Source organism: Bombina bombina, chromosome 5 (genome assembly GCF_027579735.1).
Source record: "Bombina bombina isolate aBomBom1 chromosome 5, aBomBom1.pri, whole genome shotgun sequence".
Taxonomy (NCBI): Eukaryota; Metazoa; Chordata; class Amphibia; order Anura; family Bombinatoridae; genus Bombina; species Bombina bombina.
This window is the reverse complement of record NC_069503.1, coordinates 530,226,012-530,247,833: the sequence shown is the minus strand read 5'-3', so window position 1 is coordinate 530,247,833 and position 21,822 is coordinate 530,226,012. Positions and strand designations below refer to the sequence as shown.

Here is a 21,822-nt window from a genome sequence, read left to right as displayed (position 1 = left end):
ATATTTCTAACAAGACTGTGTAATGCTGGAAGGCTGTCATTTCCCCTCATGGGGACCGGTAAGCCATTTTCTTAGTCTCAAACAGAATAAAGGGCTTAATATGGGCTATAAAACTGGTAGACATTTTTATGGGCAAGATCGATTGCTTTATTTGGGCATTTTATACAGCTTGAGGTTTAATTTCACACTTATAAACTTTGGGGAACGTTTTTTAACATCAGGCACTGGTTTAGACACCTTTCCAGTCAGGAAGGGCCTTCCCTGTAGTAGGCTGATCCTCATTTTCGCGCCATTACTGCGCAGTTACTTTTGAGAGCAGGACATGCAGCTGCATGTGTGTGGATCTGAAAGTAGTTGAAAAGGTTCCTAGAAGGCTTCATTTGGTATCGTATTCCCCCCTGGGTTTGGTAAAGTCGCAGCAAAGGCTGTAGCTGGGACTGTAGAGGGGTTAAAACTTTTTAAAGGTCTGAAACTTGGGGTGCAATGCTTTGAATGCTTTAAGACACTGTGCTGAAAATTTGGTAAAATTTGAACAATTCCTTCATTGTTTTTCACATATTCAGTAATAAAGTGTGCCCTGTTTAAAATTTAAAGAGACAGTAACGGTTTTGATTTAAAACGGTTTTTGTACTGTATTGACAAGTTTAAGCCTGTTTAACATGTCTGTACCTTCAGATAAGCTATGTTCTGTATGTATGAAAGCCAATGTGTCTCCCCCTTCCAAATTGTGTGATAATTGTGCCATAGCGTCCAAACAAAGTAAGGACAGTACTGCCACAGATAGTAAAGTTGCCCAAGATGATTCATCAGATGAAGGGAGTAGACATAGTTCTACTTCATCTCACTCTGTGTCTACACCAGTTTTGCCCACGCAGGAGACCCCTAGTACTTCTAGCGTGCCAATGCTTGTTACTATGCAACAATTGACGGCAGTAATGGATAACTCCATAGCTAATATTTTATCCAAAATGCCTGCATTTCAGAGAAAGCGCGATTGCTCTGTTTTAAACACTGTAGAGCAGGAGGGCGCTGATGATAATTGCTCTGTCATACCCTCACACCAATCTGAAGGGGCCATGAGGGAGGTTTTGTCAGATGGGGAAATTTCTCAACAGGCAGAACCTGATGTCGTGACATTTAAATTTAAATTAGAGCATCTCCGCGCACTGCTTAAGGAGGTGTTATCTACTCTGGATGATTGTGACAACCTGGTCATTCCAGAAAAATTGTGTAAGATGGACAAGTTCCTAGAGGTTCCGGTGCACCCCGACGCTTTTCCTATACCCAAGCGGGTGGCGGACATAGTGAACAAGGAGTGGGAGAAGCCCGGCATACCTTTTGTTCCCCCTCCTATATTTAAGAAATTATTTCCTATGGTCGACCCCAGAAAGGACTTATGGCAGACAGTCCCTAAGGTCAAGGGGGCAGTTTCTACACTAAACAAGCGCACTACTATTCCTATCGAGGATAATTGTGCTTTCAAAGATCCTATGGATAAAAAATTGGAGGGTTTGCTTAAAAAGATTTTTGTACAGCAAGGTTACCTCCTGCAACCTATTTCGTGCATTGTTCCTGTCACTACAGCAGCGTGGTTCTGGTTCGAGGAACTAGAAAAGTCGCTCAATAGAGAGACTCCGTATGAGGAGGTTATGGACAGAATTACACGCACTTAAGTTAGCTAATTCCTTTATTTTAGATGCCGCTTTGGAGTTAGCTAGATTAGCGGCGAAAAATTCAGGGTTTCCAATTGTGGCGCGCAGAGCGCTCTGGCTAAAGTCTTGGTCAGCGGATGTATCTTCCAAGACAAAATTGCTTAATATCCCTTTCAAAGGTAAAACCCTCTTTGGACCAGAGTTGAAAGAGATTATCTCTGACATCACTGGGGGTAAGGGCCATGCCCTCCCACAAGATAGACCTTTCAAGGCCAAGAATAAGTCTAATTTTCGTTCCTTTCGCAATTTCAGGAACGGACCGGCCTCCAACTCTGCAGCCTCTAGACAAGAGGGTAATGCTTCGCAGACCAAACCAGCTTGGAAACCGATGCAAGGCTGGAACAAGGGTAAACAGGCCAAGAAGCCTGCTGCTGCTACCAAAACAGCATGAAGGAGTAGCCCCCGATCCGGGACCGAATCTAGTAGGGGGCAGACTCTCTCTCTTCGCTCAGGCTTGGGCAAGAGATGTTCAGGATCCCTGGGCACTAGAAATAGTTTCTCAGGGTTATCTTCTGGAATTCAAGGAACTACCCCCAAGGGGAAGGTTCCACATGTCTCACTTATCTTCAAACCAAATAAAGAGACAGGCATTCTTACATTGTGTAGAAGACCTGTTAAAAATGGGAGTGATACACCCAGTTCCAACTGTGGAACAAGGACTGGGGTTTTACTCAAATCTGTTTGTAGTTCCCAAAAAAGAGGGAACCTTCAGACCAATTCTGGATTTAAAGATTCTAAACAAATTTCTCAGAGTGCCATCGTTCAAAATGGAAACTATCCGAACGATTTTATCTACAATCCAGGAGGGTCAATTTATGACTACCGTGGATCTAAAGGATGCGTATCTACATATTCCTATCCATAAAGATCATCATCAGTTCCTAAGGTTCGCCTTTCTGGACAAACATTACCAGTTTGTGGCTCTCCCATTCGGGCTAGCCACTGCTCCAAGGATTTTCACAAAGGTACTCGGGTCCCTTCTAGCGGTTCTAAGACCAAGGGGCATTGCAGTGGCACCTTACTTGGACGACATTCTGATACAAGCGTCGTCTCTTTCAAAGGCAAAGGCTCACACAGACATCGTTCTGGCCTTTCTCAGATCTCACGGGTGGAAGGTGAACATAGAAAAAAGTTCCCTGTCTCCGTCGACAAGAGTTCCCTTCTTGGGGACAATAATAGATTCTTTAGAAATGAAGATTTTCCTGACAGATGTCAGAAAGTCAAAACTTCTAAACGCTTGTCAAGTTCTTCACTCTGTTCCACGACCTTCCATAGCTCAGTGCATGGAAGTAGTAGGGTTGATGGTTGCAGCAATGGACATAGTTCCTTTTGCGCGAATTCATCTAAGACCATTAAGACTGTGCATGCTGAAACAGTGGAATGTGGACTATACAGACTTGTCTCCAGTGATTCAAGTAGATCAGAAGACCAGAGACTCACTCCGTTGGTGGCTAACCCAGGATCACCTGTCCCAGGGAATGAGCTTCTGCAGACCAGAGTGGGTCATCGTCACGACCGACGCCAGTCTAGTGGGCTGGGGCGTGGTCTGGGACTCCCTGAAAGCTCAGGGTCTATGGTCTCGGGAAGAGTCTCTTCTCCCGATAAACATTCTGGAACTGAGAGCGATATTCAATACTCTCAGGGCTTGGCCTCAACTAGCAAAGGCCAGATTCATAAGATTCCAATCAGACAACATGACGACTGTTGCTTACATCAACCATCAGGGGGGAACAAGGAGTTCCCTGGCGATGAGAGAAGTGGCCAAAATCATAGAATGGGCGGAGGATCATTCCTGCCACCTATCTGCGATCCACATCCCAGGAGTGGAAAACTGGGAGGCGGATTATCTGAGTCGTCAGACATTCCATCCGGGGGAGTGGGAACTCCACCAGGAGATATTTGCCCAGTTGACGCAATTATGGGGCATTCCAGACATGGATCTGATGGCGTCTCGTCAGAACTTCAAGGTTCCTTGCTACGGGTCCAGATCTAGGGATCCCAAGGCGACTCTAGTGGATGCATTAGTAGCGCCTTGGACCTTCAACCTAGCTTATGTGTTTCCACCGTTTCCTCTCATTCCCAGGCTGGTAGCCAGGATCAAACAGGAGAGGGCCTCTGTGATTTTGATAGCTCCTGCATGGCCATGCAGGACTTGGTATGCAGACCTGGTGGATATGTCATCGACTCCACCATGGAAGCTACCTTTGAGACAGGATCTTCTAGTACAGGGTCCATTCGAATATCCAAATCTAGTCTCTCTCCAGCTGACGCCTTGGAAATTGAACGCTTGATTTTATCTAAGCGTGGGTTTTCGGATTCTGTGATAGATACTCTGGTACAAGCCAGAAAACCTGCAACTAAAAACATTTACCATAAAATATGGAAAAGATATATCTGTTGGTGTGAATCCAAGGGATTCTCATGGAGTAAGATCAAAATTCCTAGGATCCTTTCCTTCCTACAAGAAGGTTTGGATAAGGGATTATCAGCGAGTTCTTTCAGTTCTCCAAGGGGTTCCGTTTGAACCTTTACATTCCATAGATATTAAGTTGTTATCTTGGAAAGTTTTGTTTTTAGTTGCTATTTCTTCTGCTAGAAGAGTTTCTGAGTTATCTGCTCTGCAGTGTACTCCGCCCTATCTGGTGTTCCATTCAGATAAGGTTGTTTTGCGTACTAAACCTGGTTTTCTTCCAAAAGTTGTTTCCAACAAGAATATTAACCAGGAAATAGTTGTGCCTTCTTTGTCTCCGAATCCAGTTTCAAAGAAGGAACGTTTGTTACACAATTTAGATGTAGTCCGTGCTTTAAAGTTCTATCTAGAAGCAACAAAGGATTTCAGACAAACGTCTTCTCTGTTTGTCGTCTATTCTGGTAAAAGGAGAGGTCAAAAGGCTACTGCTATCTCTCTTTCTTTTTGGCTGAAAAGCATCATCCGATTGGCTTACGAGACTGCCGGACGGCAGCCTCCTGAAAGAATCACAGCTCACTCTACTAGGGCTGTGGCTTCCACATGGGCCTTCAAGAACGAGGCTTCTGTTGATCAGATATGTAAGGCAGCGACTTGGTCTTCCCTGCACACTTTTGCCAAATTCTACAAATTTGATACTTTTGCTTCTTTGGAGGCTATTTTTGGGAGAAAGGTTTTGCAAGCCGTGGTGCCTTCTGTTTAGGTAACCTGATTGGCTCCCTCCCTTCATCCGTGTCCTAAAGCTTTGGTATTGGTTCCCACAAGTTATGGATGACGCCGTGGACCGGACACACCAATGTTGGAGAAAACAGAATTTATGCTTACCTGATAAATTACTTTCTCCAACGGTGTGTCGGGTCCACGGCCCGCCCTGGTTTTTTAATCAGGTTTGATGAATTTATTTCTTTAACTACAGTCACCACGGCACCCTATAGTTTCTCCTGTTTTTCTCCTGTCCGTCGGTCGAATGACTGGGGTGGGCGGAGCCTAGGAGGGACTATATGGACAGCTTTTGCTGTACTCTTTGCCATTTCCTGTTGGGGAAGAGATATTCCCACAAGTTATGGATGACGCCGTGGACCGGACACACCGTTGGAGAAAGTAATTTATCAGGTAAGCATAAATTCTGTTTTTTCAAAATTTTACAAGTTTGATGTTTTTGCTTTGGTGGAAGCAGCTTTCGGGAGAAAAGTTTTGCAGGCTGTGGTGCCCTCAGAATAGGGTCCGCCTCTTCCTTTTTGTTCCCTCCCGTTATTCATTCAGTGTCCTCTGGAGCTTAGGTATAATTTTCTTAACAGTAAGGAATGAAGCTGTGGACTTTTCCCTTAGGAAGGAAAACATAATTTATGCTTACCAGATAAATTCCTTTTCTTTTGGATAGGGAGAGACCACGGCCTGTCCATTTTTTCTTGTCTATGGGCGGTCCCCTATTTATTTTATTCTTTAGGCACCATTTATACCCTAATGTTCCCTCGGCAGAATGACTGGAGTAATGAGGAAGTGGGAGGGATATTTAAGCCTTTGGCTGGGGTGTCTTTGCCTCCTCCTGGTCGCCAGGTGTTGTATTTTCCAACAGTAAGGAATGAAGTCGTGGACTCTCCCTATCCGGAAGGAAAGGAATTTATCTGGTAAGCATAAATTATGTTTTTGGTTCAGAACCTGGGTAGCACTTTCTGATTGGTGTCTAAATGTAGCCACCAACTAGCAAGCGCTACCCAGGTTCTGAACCAAAAATGGTCCGGCTCCTAAACTTACATTCAAATACAGATACCAAGAGAACTAAAAAAAGTTGATAATAGTAGTAAATTAGAAAGTTGCTTAAAATTACATGCTCTGAATCATGAAAGTTTAATTTTGACTAGACTATTCCTTTACTCTTTAAATTATCTATGGAGAAACTATATTTAAATTTGTACTACTGCTGAAAAACAAAATTCCTACTTAACTTTTTAAGTAGGTAAAAAGAACCACCTCATACTTAAAATTAATGCCTGTAGGCATTCTTGTTAGTGAGTAAAACATCCCCAAAAAAACTTCTCTTGTGGGTTTGTTTAAAGAGATAAAGTCAAAATTAAACGTGCACTTTTCAGATAGAGCATGTCATTTTAAGACTGTTTTCACTTCTCATTTTTTTAAATTTGCTTTGTTCTCTTGGTATCCCCTGTTGAAAAAGAATACACACATATACTACACTAGTGGGAGCTAGCTGCTGACTGGTGCCTGCACACATTTGTCTCTTATGATTGGCTAACTAGATGTTTTCAGCTAGCTGCCAGTAGTGCAATGATGTTCATTCAGTAAAGGGGATAACAAGAGAATGAAACAAATTTGATAATAGAAGTAAATTGGAAAGTTGATTAAAATTGTATGTTGTATCCAAATCACGAAAGAAAATGTTGGGATTTACTGTCCCTTTAACCTGTTAAATTCCTATTAAAGACTAATAGTCACTACCCTCACCATGTTGGTAAATTGTTTAGCAACTGGGATACTTGGTATCATTTCTCCTAATAACAATGTGTTCTCTAATTCGCCCTTTAGAGGGATGAGTTGTGACACCTACATATTGCTGGAAACAAAATTTAACTTTTTTTTTCTTTTTCAAATAACATGATTGGTCATTTAGTCTATTCGGCTTGTGATGTTATATACTTCATTTATTTGAGTGTACCTAAATGATAAATGGTAACAGTGGGTGATACACTCAGCGCCTACCCCAAAGTGACCCTAGCTTTGGGTATTGACTCCTAGTAGTCAATAAATATAATAGAAATTTTGAATAAAAGATCCAAAGCGCCTAAAAGGCTGGGTCTAGAGCTAATAAGAACAGATAAACAAATATATATGTATAAAAAATAACAATTTAATAATACAAGCATGGATCCATGTTACAATCAAAGAACATATTAAAATCAATAAACTAAAAACAAAGGTTTCTGGTAGCGCCTCAGCGGACAGATCCCCCTTCTATGGGATCGTTGATCCTCTGTCACCTTGCTACAGGTGAGGGTCGCCTCGTTAAGGGCTATAACAAAAAATCTCTGTGTGTTCCTTGGTATAGCAGTAACGATCAACCCAGAGACTAATTGGAAAATGTGATGTGTAGTGGTGATGCACAAAAGAGAAGAAGAATGCTAACCCTTGCTAAAGGTAGTAAAAAAGATGCTAAACCTAGTTAGCAGTTAGAGATATATAAGAATAAATTTTCGTGTGTGTCCCACACACACAATTGTGTGACCTAATAATCTAGGTTGAGATAGTGACAAGTGTAAGTGGTGTAACAATCAGTGAATCACGTGAAAAATGTACAATCAATGCAAAACAATCAAACAGATGAATAAGGTCAATAGCAAAAAACAAATGAAGTCAATAGCAAAAAAACAAAAACAAATACAGTCCTTTAGAAAGTAATGTTCAATCCAACAAATCCTAACGTGAAAAAAAGGGGTGAAGAAACAGTGGCCACTGTAAAAAAGTTTGTTGTGTTCCTGATAAATTTCTGTTAAATCCTGTGAAATAGTGGCAGCCTGAAATAATACCAGGTAATGGTGATGTAAAAATATATTTTCGTCAAGGGCCCGGCCGACCCGAAAAGTACCATTGGTGTTACTGGAGAAAGTAAAGGAGATTGCGCTCAAGCTAGAATGATTACCACGACCTCAGAGTTCTGGTTAACGAGCTGTAGCTGCACAGGAAGTGCCCCTCCCATTTACTTCCTGTGCAGCTACAGCTTGTTAACCAGAACTCTGAGGTCGTGGTAATCATTCTAGCTTGAGCGCAATCTCCTTTACTTTCTCCAGTAACACCAATGGTACTTTTCGGGTCGGCCGGGCCCTTGACGAAAATATATTTTTACATCACCATTACCTGGTATTATTTCAGGCTGCCACTATTTCACAGGATTTAACAGAAATTTATCAGGAACACAACAAACTTTTTTACAGTGGCCACTGTTTCTTCACCCCTTTTTTTCACGTTAGGATTTGTTGGATTGAACATTACTTTCTAAAGGACTGTATTTGTTTTTGTTTTTTTGCTATTGACTTCATTTGTTTTTTGCTATTGACCTTATTCATCTGTTTGATTGTTTTGCATTGATTGTACATTTTTCTTTTGTGCATCACCACTACACATCACATTTTCCAATTAGTCTCTGGGTTGATCGTTACTGCTATACCAAGGAACACACAGAGATTTTTTGTTATAGCCCTTAACGAGGCGACCCTCACCTGTAGCAAGGTGACAGAGGATCAACGATCCCATAGAAGGGGGATCGGTCCGCTGAGGCGCTACCAGAAACCTTTGTTTTTAGTTTATTGATTTTAATATGTTCTTTGATTGTAACATGGATCCATGCTTGTATTATTAAATTGTTATTTTTTATACATATATATTTGTTTATCTGTTCTTATTAGCTCTAGACCCAGCCTTTTAGGCGCTTTGTACCTAAATGATAACTTTTCTCTGTATTATTCAACAATACATTATTATCCCAGAACCAAATTGCAGCTAAGTTGAATATTTCAAAGGGAGGCAGTACAACACACACACTAAAGAGATTTTCACTAATCAAATCCTTTTCATCTAAATCAAAACACCACATCAAGAACACTCCTTTCTTGGAATTAAAGGTCATATGGGAGGAATCTATACATTCACTTTGCAAGCGCTATTGTTGTGAAGTGGAAGCGTCTAGGAGTGATATCAGTCCAGCCATGAAGTGGTAGACAGCACAAACTTACAGAGCGGGGCTGCAGAGGGCTGAAGCATGTAAAATTGTCTATCATCTGTTGTTTCATTTACTGCAAAGTTCCAGACTGCCTTTAGAACCAAAACCAGCATCACTACAAGAACTGTGTGTTGGGAGCTTCAGGTTATAGGTTGCCATGGCCAAGCAGCTGTACACAAGCATCACAAGCTCACATCATCAAGATTCTCAATGCCAAGCGTCAGCTATAGTGGGATAAACTATGCCTTCACTGGACTCTGAAGCAGTGAAAATGTGTTCTGTGGAGTGATGAATCATGCTTCACTATCTGGAAGTCTGATGGAAGAATCTTATCAGATGCCAGGAGAATGCTACCCACTGGAATACATAGTTCCTACTGTAAAGTTTGATGGAAAATGGGGTAATGGTTTTTCAGAGTTTGGGCTTGGCCCCTTAGTTCCAGTGAAGGGTCATCTTAATGTGACAATTGGGTACTTCCAACTTTGTGGCAGCAGCATGACTGTGTCCCTGTGCACAGAGCAAGGTCCATGAAGACATAGTTTGACAAGTTTGGTGTGGAGGAACTCAAAAGGTCTGCACAGAGTCATATGGGGTGGGTGGTCTGCTGATTGCATACCTTCGGGATGAATTGGAATGCCAATTGCAAGTTAGACCCTCTTGTCCAACCTCAGTGCCTGAACCCACAAGTGCTCTTTTGGCTGAATGGATGTGAATTCCTGCAGACACACTCCAAAATCTTGTAAAAAGTCTTCCCAGAAGAGTGGCAGCTGTTATAGCTGCATATGGGGGGGCAAATCCATATCAAAGACTGTGTGCGTTGGAATATTTTATGTAGACATACAAACATGTATATAAGGCGATGTATCAGCTGTGACTTAGGTTCTATAAATTGTGGGAAGTTATGGAGAACATGCAAGGGACTTTTAACACATTAGTGATTACCAGCACACACAAAACACTATTTTCATGTGCACATTCCCAATATATTTTTCCAAAATAAAGCGATTCCACCAGCACCATGGAATATCTGAGCTTTTATTGGAACATGTGGATCTCAGGCCAAAAGTGGCAACGTTTTGGGTTATGCACCCTTAGTCATGCCATAAGGGTGCATAACCCGAAACATTGACACTTTTTGCCTGAGAGCCACATGTGCCAATAAAGGTACAGATATTGCATGGTTCTGGTGGAATTGCTTTATTTTGGAAAAATGCAAGGGACTGTTAGACTCTGAATAAAAAATTATCTGCAAAATGAAAGTTAGTTTTGAAAGAACTACTAAACTCTATTTTTTCTACTAACATCTCATCTCCAAAGGGGCTGAGACAGCTCTTAAAAGTTATCATTAATCCTGACTTGGTGCTTGTCGATGCTGCCAGCCTCCCACTGCAAGCCTTTTTCTATTGCACTACAGGGCACTAAAACAAATCAGCTCACCACCGACTCCATAGGTTACACAAAGCACAATCCCACTGCCCTGTATACATTCTAGGATATTAAAGAGTTTTAGATCTTGCACTTTAAATTTTGAGATCTAGAATTTCCTTGAGTTAAAAGCTAAATGTCTGTTCACAAGTTACTGTGTAATATGTGTTTTACATCACTACAGTAGAGGCTGTTAATGAGTATGCATTAGACAATAGCAAGTAGTTAAACCTGAAAAGTTGCTTGATAGACATCTTCTGTGTTCCGATGATCTAGAATACTCATTTACTTATCTACTCTATTAGCTGCTGAATGGAGAACTCAAACAGCTATACACAGCAATTACTAGAGCCAGAGTGAATCTTTGGATATTTGATGAGAATCTGGAAAAACGAGCACCAGCTTTTGAGTACTTCATCAAGGGGAACTTTGTAAAAGTAGTCCAGACAGGCGAAAAAAAAGGTATGTATATGTTACTTTCTCTAGAGCCTAGTTTCTCAATCTGTGGTACGTCTACCCCTGAGGGTACTTAGAGTATTTGCAAAAAGTACTCCAGGGATTGGCATTAATCATTTTTTTCCGGCTATTTTAAACATAACCTATAATTTTTACCTTCAAGCCTTCTAACAGGGCAGAATGTGAATATTTTCCTGCCTGGATTAGACCACTGCTCAATCACTGATTCACCTCAAATGGCTAGTTAGAGACATATGAGGGCTGGAGTTGACCTTCACTCTGATATGAACAGAGAAAGTGTATTACTGTGTCCAAGTGTCACGGAGACAAGTGCCAAATAAATGTACCTCTGTGAAATCGGTAAAGTGCATCATACTAAAGTGTGCCACAGTAAAAGAAGACAGATAAACTGTGTATGAAATGGTTATTAAAAATAGAAAGATGATATCAAAAATATTACTTTCCTCATCATGCATAAAAGAGTTATTTCTCCAACATTGGTGTGTCCGGTCCACGGCGTCATCCTTACTTGTGGGAATATCTCTTCCCCAACAGGAAATGGCAAAGAGTCCCAGCAAAAGCTGGCCATATAGTCCCTCCTAGGCTCCGCCCACCCCAGTCATTCTCTTTGCCGTTGCACAGGCAACATCTCCATAGAGATGGTTAAGAGTATGTGGTGTTTAGTTGTAGTTTTTTATTCTACTATCAAGAGTTTGTTATTTTAAAATAGTGCTGGTATGTACTATTTACTCTGAAACAGAAAAAGATGAAGAGTTCTGTTTGTCAGAGGAAGATGATTTTAGCAGCAGTAACTAAAATCGTTTGCTGTTTCCACATAGGACTGTTGAGATGAAGTAACTTCAGTTGTGGGAAACAGTTAGCAGACTTTTCTGCTTAAGGTATGACTAGCCATATTTCTAACAAGACTGTGTAATGCTGGAAGGCTGTCATTTCCCCTCATGGGGACCGGTAAGCCATTTTCTTAGTCTCAAACAGAATAAAGGGCTTAATATGGGCTGTAAAACTGGTAGACACTTTTATGGGCAAAATCGATTGCTTTATTTGAGCATTTTATACATGTTTATGCTTGAAATTCACACTTATAAGCTTGGGGAACGTTTTTTAACGTCAGGCACTGAGTTAGACACCTTTCCAGTCAGGAAGGGCCTTCCCAGTTGTAGGCTGAGACTCATTTTCGCGCCATTACTGCGCAGTTACTTTTGAGAGCAAGACATGCAGATGCATGTGTGTGGATCTGAAAGTAGTTGGAAAGGTTCCTAGAAGGCTTCATTTGGTATCGTATTCCCCCCTGGGTTTGGTAAAGTCGCAGCAAAGGCTGTAGCTGGGACTGTAGAGGGGTTAAAACTGTAACCGGCTCCGGTTTCGTTATTTTAAGGGTTAAAGCTCTGAAATTTGGTGTGCAATACTTTTAATGCTTTAAGACACTGTGGTGAAAATTTGGTAAATGAACAATTCCTTCATACTTTTTCACATATTCAGTAATAAAGTGTGCACTGTTTAAAATTTAAAGTGACAGTAACGTTTTTGTTTTAAAACGGTTTTTGTGCTTTATTGACAAGTTTAAGCCTGTTTAACATGTCTGTACCTTCAGATAAGCTATGTTCTATATGTATGAAAGTCAATGTGTCTCCCCCTTCAAAATTGTGTGATAATTGTGCCATAGCGTCCAAACAAAGTAAGGACAGTGCTGCCACAGATAGTAAAATTGCCCAAGATGTTTCATCAGATGAAGGGAGTAGACATAGTTCTACATCATCTCCTTCTGTGTCTACGCCAGTTTTGCCCACGCAGGAGGCCCCTAGTACTTCTAGCGCGCCAATGCTTATTACTATGCAACAATTGACGGCAGGAATGGATAACCTCATAGCAAATATTTTATCCAAAATGCCTACATATCAGAGAAAGCGCGACTGCTCTGTTTTAAACACTGAAGAGCAGGAGGGCGCTGATGATAATTGCTCTGTCATACCCTCACACCAATCTGAAGGGGCCATGAGGGAGGTTTTGTCAGATGGGGAAATTTCAGATTCAGGAAAAATTTCTCAACAAGCTGAACCTGATGTTGTGACATTTAAATTTAAATTAGAGCATCTCCGCACACTGCTTAAGGAGGTGTTATCTACTCTGGATGATTGTGACAACCTGGTCATTCCAAAAAAATTATGCAAGATGGACAAGTTCCTAGAGGTTCCGGTGCACCCGACGCTTTTCCTATACCCAAGCGGGTGGCGGACATAGTGAATAAGGAGTGGGAGAAGCCCGGCATACCTTTTGTCCCCCCTCCTATATTTAAGAAATTATTTCCTATGGTCGACCCCAGAAAGGACTTATGGCAGACAGTCCCTAAGGTCGAGGGGGCAGTTTCTACTCTAAAAAAGCGCACTACTATTCCTATCGAGGATAATTGTGCTTTCAAAGATCCTATGGATAAAAAATTGGAGGGTTTGCTTAAAAAGATTTTTGTACAGCAAGGTTACCTTCTGCAACCCATTTCGTGCATTGTTCCTGTCACTACAGCAGCGTGGTTCTGGTTCGAGGAACTAGAAAAGTCGCTCAGTAGAGAGACTCCGTATGAGGAGGTTATGGACAGAGTTCACGCACTTAAGTTGGCTAATTCTTTTATTTTAGATGCCGCTTTGCAATTAGCTAGATTAGCGGCGAAAAATTCAGGGTTTGCAATTGTGGCGCGCAGAGCGCTTTGGCTAAAGTCTTGGTCAGCGGATGTATCTTCCAAGACAAAATTGCTTAATATCCCTTTCAAGGGTAAAACTCTCTTTGGGCAAGAGGGTAATGCTTCCCAAACCAAACCAGCCTGGAAACCGATGCAAGGCTGGAACAAGGGTAAGCAGGCCAAGAAGCCTGCTGCTGCTAACAAAACAGCATGAAGGAGTAGCCCCCGATCCGGGACCGGATCTAGTAGGGGGCAGACTCTCTCTCTTCGCTCAGGCTTGGGCAAGAGATGTTCAGGATCCCTGGGCACTAGAAATAGTCTCCCAGGGTTATCTTCTGGAATTCAAGGAACTACTCCCAAGGGGAAGGTTCCACATGTCTCACTTATCCTCAAACCAAATAAAGAGACAGGCATTTTTACATTGTGTAGAAGACCTGTTAAAGATGGGAGTGATACACCCAGTTCCATCGGCGGAACAGGGAATGGGATTTTACTCAAATCTGTTTGTAGTTCCCAAAAAAGAGGGAACTTTCAGACCATTTCTGGATTTAAAGATCCTAAACAAATTTCTCAGGGTTCCATCGTTCAAAATGGAGACCATTCGAACGATTCTACCTACAATCCAGGAAGGTCAGTTTATGACTACCGTGGATCTCAAGGATGCGTATCTACATATTCCTATCCACAAGGATCATCATCAGTTCCTAAGGTTCGCCTTTCTGGACAAACATTACCAGTTTGTGGCCCTTCCATTCGGGTTAGCCACTGCTCCAAGGATTTTCACAAAGGTACTCGGGTCCCTTCTAGCGGTTCTAAGACCAAGGGGCATTGCAGTAGTTCCTTACTTGGACGACATTCTGATACAAGCGTCGTCTCTCTCAAAGGCAAAGGCTCACACAGACATCGTTCTGGCCTTTCTCAGATCTCACGGATGGAAGGTGAACATAGAAAAAAGGTTCCCTGTCTCCGTCGACAAGAGTTCCTTTCTTGGGAACAATAATATATTCTTTAGAAATGAGGATTTTCCTGACAGAAGTCAGAAAGTCAAAGCTTCTAAACGCTTGTCAAGCTCTTCATTCTATTCCACGTCCTTCCGTAGCTCAGTGCATGGAAGTAGTAGGGTTGATGGTTGCAGCAATGGACATAGTTCCTTTTGCGCGAATTCATCTAAGACCATTACAACTGTGCATGCTGAAACAGTGGAATGTGGACTATACAGACTTGTCTCCAGTGATTCAAGTAGATCAGAAGACCAGAGACTCACTCCGTTGGTGGCTAACCCTGGACCACCTGTCCCAGGGAATGAGCTTCCGCAGACCAGAGTGGGTCATCGTCACGACCGACGCCAGTCTAGCAGGCTGGGGCGCGGTCTGGGAATCCCTGAAAGCTCAGGGACTTTGGTCTCGGGAAGAGTCTCTTCTCCCGATAAACATTCTGGAACTGAGAGCGATATTCAATGCTCTCAGGGCTTGGCCTCAACTAGCAAAGGCCAGATTTATCAGATTCCAATCAGACAACATGACGACTGTTGCTTATATCAATCATCAGGGGGGAACAAGGAGTTCCCTGGCGATGAGAGAAGTGACCAAAATAATAGAATGGGCGGAGGATCACTCCTGCCATCTATCTGCGATCCACATCCCAGGAGTGGAAAACTGGGAGGCGGATTATCTGAGTCGTCAGACATTCCATCCGGGGGAGTTGGAACTTCACCCGGAGATCTTTGCCCAATTAACTCAATTATGGGGCATTCCAGACATGGATCTGATGGTGTCTCATCAGAACTTCAAGGTTCCTTGATACGGGTCCAGATCCAGGGATCCCAAGGCGACTCTAGTGGATGCACTAGTAGCGCCTTTGACCTTCAACCTAGCTTATGTGTTTCCACCGTTTCCTCTCATTCCCAGGCTGGTAGCCAGGATCAAGCAGGAGAGGGCCTCGGTGATCTTGATAGCTCCCGCGTGGCCACGCAGGACTTGGTATGCAGACCTGGTGAATATGTCATCGGTTCCACCATGGAAGCTACCTTTGAGACAGGACCTTCTTGTACAGGGTCCATTCGAACATCCAAATCTGGTCTCCCTCCAGCTGACGGCTTGGAAATTGAACGCTTGATTCTATCAAAGCGTGGGTTTTCAGATTCTGTGATAGATGCTCTGGTTCAAGCCAGAAAACCGGTAACTAGAAAAATTTACCATAAAATATGGAAAAGATATATCTGCTGGTGTGAATCCAAGGGATTCCTATGGAATAAGATCAAAATTCCTAAGATCCTTGCCTTTCTACAAGTAGGTTTGGATATAAAGGATTGTCAGCAAGTTCTCTAAAGGGACAGATTTCTGCGTTACCTGTCTTACTACACAAACGACTGGCAGCTGTGCCAGATGTTCAAACATTTGTTCAGGCTCTGGTTAGGATCAAGCCTGTTTACAGACCTTTGACTCCTCCCTGGAGTTTAAATCTAGTTCTTTCTGTTCTCCAAGGGGTTCCGTTTGAACCTTTACATTCCATAGATATTAAGTTGTTATCTTGGAAAGTTTTGTTTTTGGTTGCTATTTCTTCTGCTAGAAGAGTTTCTGAGTTATCTGCTTTGCAGTGTTCTCCGCCCTATCTGGTGTTCCATTCAGATAAGGTTGTTTTGCGTACTAAGCCTGGTTTTCTTCCAAAGGTTGTTTCCAACAAAAATATTAACCAGGAGATAGTTGTACCTTCTTTGTGTCCGAATCCAGTTTCAAAGAAGGAACGTTTGTTACACAATTTAGACGTAGTCCGTGCTCTAAAATTCTATTTAGAAGCTACAAAAGCGTTCAGACAAACATCTTCTCTGTTTGTCGTCTATTCTGGTAAAAGGAGAGGTCAAAAAGCGACTTCTACCTCTCCTTTTGGCTTAAAAGCATCATCCGATTGGCTTACGAGACTGCCGGACGGCAGCCTCCTGAAAGAATCACAGCTCACTCTACTAGGGCTGTGGCTTCCACATGGGCCTTCAAGAACGAGGCTTCTGTTGATCAGATATGTAAGGCAGCGACTTGGTCTTCACTGCACACTTTTGCCAAATTTTACAAATTTGATACTTTTGCTTCTTCGGAGGCTATTTTTGGGAGAAAGGTTTTGCAAGCCGTGGTGCCTTCTGTTTAGGTAACCTGATTTGCTCCCTCCCTTTATCCGTGTCCTAAAGCTTTGGTATTGGTTCCCACAAGTAAGGATGACGCCGTGGACCGGACACACCAATGTTGGAGAAAACAGAATTTATGCTTACCTGATAAATTACTTTCTCCAACGGTGTGTCCGGTCCACGGCCCGCCCTGGTTTTTTAATCAGGTTTGATGAATTATTTTCTCTAACTACAGTCACCACGGCACCCTATAGTTTCTCCTGTTTTTTCCTCCTGTCCGTCGGTCGAATGACTGGGGTGGGCGGAGCCTAGGAGGGACTATATGGCCAGCTTTTGCTGGAACTCTTTGCCATTTCCTGTTGGGGAAGAGATATTCCCACAAGTAAGGATGACGCCGTGGACCGGACACACCGTTGGAGAAAGTAATTTATCAGGTAAGCATAAATTCTGTTTTTTCTTTTTTTTAATGCTAAAAGCTGATTAATTGCATATAATCATTAGTATAAATGGACAATATATCTCTGTTTCTTTTACAAGATATGACGAGTCCACGGATTTCATCCTTACTTGTGGGATTTATCCTCCTGCTAACAGGAAGTGGCAAAGAGCACCACAGCAGAGCTGTATATATAGCTCCTCCCTTCCCTCCACCTCCAGTCATTCATTTTGCCTATGTTAGTACTAGGAAGAGGTAAAGTAAGGTGTTAGTTTTATTTTCTTCAATCAAGAAGTTTTTTTTTTATTTTAAAATGGTGCCAGTTGGTACTATTTTTCTCAGGGAGAAATCATCAGTCACTTAATCCCTAGGAGGAGTGGAGACATCTTAATTTTCTGCCCTGATACTAATGATCTTAGCAAAAATTATCTAAGATCCAGTTGGTCTTCCACTGAGCAGTAGAAGGTAGTGTAAAGAAATATCTTCAGAGTGGAGGACCGTGTCATGCTACAAGCAGCATTAAGGTATGTTTAGTCATTTGTTTCTGGGGAGACTGGTTATATCAGAACAGGCTGACATTTTTTCCCTAACTGGGGAGGGATTCTCAGTAAGCACTATAGATATAAAAATGATGTTCCTGGATCCCCTTTTATTATATTGATCTATTCAGTGTGTTTGAATTTCAATTATTTATATGTGGGCTGACGCTGGGAGATGCGGTTTTGCTATCTATGGGCTGGTGTTTGTGTGGGTTAAGCAAAATAACAGGCCTGAGAGAGAGCTTTATTAAGTGTTTTTTGGCAATGATGAGGGGCACATGGCATTTCTCATTCAGATAATATTAGTGACATGTTTGTTTTTTTCGGCCCATGCGGGCTAAAGTGCGGCTCGAGTACGCCCACGGTGGGCGGGGCCTATTTTTGTGCGCTCAGTCGCACAGTCTTCACCCGGGACAAGCAGCACGGTTCTGAGCTCCGGTGGGGCCAAAGTTGTTTTGTACCCCAGTGATACAGAGGGACTTAGGATCACTATCTAAGTCGAAGCAGCGTACTTTGGGAGCAGGTAGGCGCCACAGCAGAGCTGTGGTGAGGTGCAGAGGCCTTTAAGTGTTGACAAAATTCATAACATTCATAAAAGTTGACATTATTTGATAAATAGCTTGACAAACAAGCGGTGCAATATTGTAAGGTTTATTGGAACACATAAAGGCAATTTTTATTATCGCAAACTCTATTTTTGCCATAATTGCAACAAAATTGTTGCGTTTTTATTATTTAAAGGCACAGTACACGTTTTTTGTCATCATTTTTTGGTTATATAATTGAACTCAGAGCTCAATATTTTAAGTAAAGAACGACTATTATTGCTATTGCTAGTCTGTTGAACATGTCTGACATTGAGGAAACTACTTGTTCTATGTGCTTAGATGCCAGTGTGGAACCCCCTCTTACTTTGTGTCCCTTGTGTACTGATAGGGCCTTACAATGTAAAGAGCATATTTTATGTAAAGAATGTGTGCCTAAGGATGATTCAGGATATGCCACCAAATTCTCCCCAAGCGTCACAACCTTTAACGCCCACACAAACGACGCCAGGTTCTTCAGCTGCGTCTAATTCATTTACTCTGCAGGATATGGCTGCAGTTATGTCAACTACCCTTACAGAGGTATTATCCAAGTTGCCAGTATTACAGGGCAAACACAGCAGGACAACAGTTAATGTGAATGCTGAGTCCTCTGAGGCTTTGTTAGCTATTTCCGATGTACCCTCATAGGGATCTGATTTGGGGGTCGGGGAACTTTCCGATTCGGGAAGTGTCTTGCCTCGGACGTCATGGCCTTTAGATTTAAGCTTGAACACCTCCGCCTGTTACTTCGGGAGGTTTTAGCGACTCTGGATGATTGTGACTCTATTGTGGTACCACCAGAGAAATTGTGTAAGATGGACAAATACTTAGAGGTACCTGTTTACACTGATGTTTTCCCGGTTCCTAAGAGAATTTCGGAGGGTATCCCGTTCTCACCGTCCCCTAATTTTAAAAAGATGTATCCCATAGCTGACACTGTTCGGGACTCTTGTCAGACAGTCCCTAAAGTGGAGGGAGCTATATCTACCCTAGCTAAGCGTACAACTATTCCTATTGTGGACAGTTGTGCTTTCAAAGATCCTATGGATAAGAAATTGGAGGGTCTGCTAAAGAAGCTGTTTAATCATCAGGGTTTCCTTTTACAACCAACGGCCTGCATTGTACCAGTTACCACTGCGGCGGCCTTCTGGTTTGATGCCTTAGAAGAGTCTCTTAAGGTTGAGACTCATTTAGAGGATATTTTAGATAGAATTAAGGCTCTTAAGCTGGCTAATTCTTTTATTACTGATGCCGCCTTTCAGATTGCCAAATTGGCGGCTAAGAATGCTGGATTTGCCATTTTAGCGCGTAGAGTGTTATAGTTAAAATCTTGGTGAGCTGATGTGTCATCTAAGTTAAAGCTTTTGGCTATTCCTTTCAAGGGCAAAACCCTATTCGGGCCTGACTTGAAAGAAATAATTTCTGACATTACGGGAGGTAAGGGTCATCTCCTACCTCAGGATAGGACTTCTAAACTGAGGGGTAAACAAAATAATTTTTGTTCCTTTTCGGAATTTTAAAGTAGTCCCTTCTTCTTCCTCTTCTTCCGCCAAGCAAGAAGGGAATATTGCTCAGGCCAAGGCCGTCTGGAGACCCAACCAGGCTTGGAACAAGGGTAAACAACCCAAGAAGCCCGCTGCTGCTACCAAGACAGCATGAAGGGGCGACCCCTGATCCGGGACCGGATCTAGTAGGGGGCAGACTTTCTCTCTTTGCCCAGGCTTAGGTAAGAGATGTGCAGGATCCTTGGACACTGGAAATCATTTCCCAATGGTATCAGCTGGAATTCAAAAATTCTCTCCCAAGGGGGAGGTTTCTTCTTTCGCGATTGTCTGTAGACCAGATAAAAAGAGAGGCGTTCTTACGTTGTGTAAAAGACCTCTCTACTATGGGAGTAATTCGTCCCGTTCCAAGACTGGAACAGGGACAGGGATTTTACTCAAATCTTTTACCAAAAAAGAGGGCACGTTTTGACCCATTTTACATCTAAAAAGTCTAAACAAGTTTCTCAGAGTCCCATCCTTCAAGATGGAGACTATTCGAACAATTCTGCCATTGATCCAGGAGGGTCAATATATAACTACCGTGGACTTGAAGGATGCATATCTTCATATTCCTATCCACAAGGATCATCACCAGTTCCTAAGGTTTGCCCTTCTAGACAAACATTTTCAGTTCGTGGCTCTTCCCTTCGGGTTGGCCACAGCACCCAGGATCTTCACGAAGGTTCTAGGGTCCCTTCTGGCGGTTCTCAGGCCGTGGGGTATTGTAGTGGCGCCTTATCTGGACGATATTCTGATTCAGGCGTCGTCTTACCATCTGACAAAGTTTCATACAGACATGGTTCTGTCCTTTCTGAGGACTCACGGGTGGAAGGTGAATCTGGTAAAGAGTTCATTAATTCCACAGACAAGGGTTCCCTCCTTGGGAGCTCTGATAGATTCCATATCCATGAAAATTTTCTTGACGGAGGTCAGAAGGTTAAAGAGTCTGAATACATGCCGAACAGTTCAGTCCATTCCTCGGCCATCAGTGGCTCCGTGCATGGAGGTAATAGGATTGTTTTCATCTCAGACCGCTACAATTGAGCATGTTCAGGCAGTGGAATGGAGATTGTGCAAATTTGTCTCCTCAGATAGACCTGGGTCAGGAGACAAGAAACTCTCTTCTTTGGTGGTTGTCGTCGGATCATCTGTCCCTCATGGGTGATAGTGACAACGGACGCCAGTCTACTAGGTTGGGGTGCAGTCTGGAATTCCCTGAAGGCTCAGGGTGTGTGGACTCAGTCGGAGTCTCTACTTCCAATCAATATTCTGGAATTGAGAGCAATTTTCAATGCGCTTCAGGCGTGGCCTCAGTTGGCTTCGGCCAAATTCATCCGCTTTCAGTCGGACACCATCACGACTGTGGCTTACATCAATCATCAAGGGGGAACAAAGAGTCCCTTACCGATGACAGAGGTATCAAAGATAATTTGATGGGCGGAGGCTCACTCTTGTTATCTGTCAGCAAACTACATCCCAGGAGTGGACAACTGGGAAGCGGACTTTTTAAGCAGACAGACGTTTCATCCGGGGGAGTGGGAACTCCATCTGGAGGTCTTTGCCACTCTGATTCTCAGATGGGGCAGACCAGAATTGTATCTGATGGCGTCTCGTCAGAATGCCAAGCTCCCGAGATACGGATCCAGGTCAAGGGATCCTCAGGCCGAACTGATAGATGCCTTGGCAGTGCCTTGGTCGTTCAACCTAGCTTATGTGTTTCCACCGTTTGCTCTCCTTCCCCGGGTGATTGCTCGGATCAAGCATCGTGCCTGCATGGCCTTGCAGGACTTGGTATGCCGATCTAGTAGACATTTCCTCTCTGCCGCCGTGGAGGCTTCCATTGAGGCAGGACCTTCTCATTCAGGGACCCTTTCAACACCCAAATCTAGTTTCTCTGCAACTGACTGCCTGGAGATTGAACGCTTGATTTTATCTAAGCGAGGGTTCTCGGCACGTAAGCCTGTCACTAGAAAGATCTACCATAAGATATGGCGTAAATATCTTTATTGGTGTGAATCCAAGGGCTACTCATGGAGTAGAATTAGAATTCCCAGGATTCTGTCTTTTCTCCAAGAAGGATTGGAGAAAGGGTTATCAGCAAGTTCCTTAAAGGGACAAAT

At 42.8% G+C, this 21,822-nt stretch overlaps 1 protein-coding gene across 1 annotated transcript in view; it reads left to right on the top strand.

Moving 5' to 3' along the window:
• Positions 1–21,822, top strand: part of LOC128660548 (TPR and ankyrin repeat-containing protein 1-like) — a 327,764-nt gene that overhangs the window by 179,793 nt on the left and 126,149 nt on the right. The window contains 1 exon segment of the mRNA XM_053714460.1: positions 10,639–10,795. Within this exon segment, the coding sequence (XP_053570435.1) occupies positions 10,639–10,795 (157 nt within the window).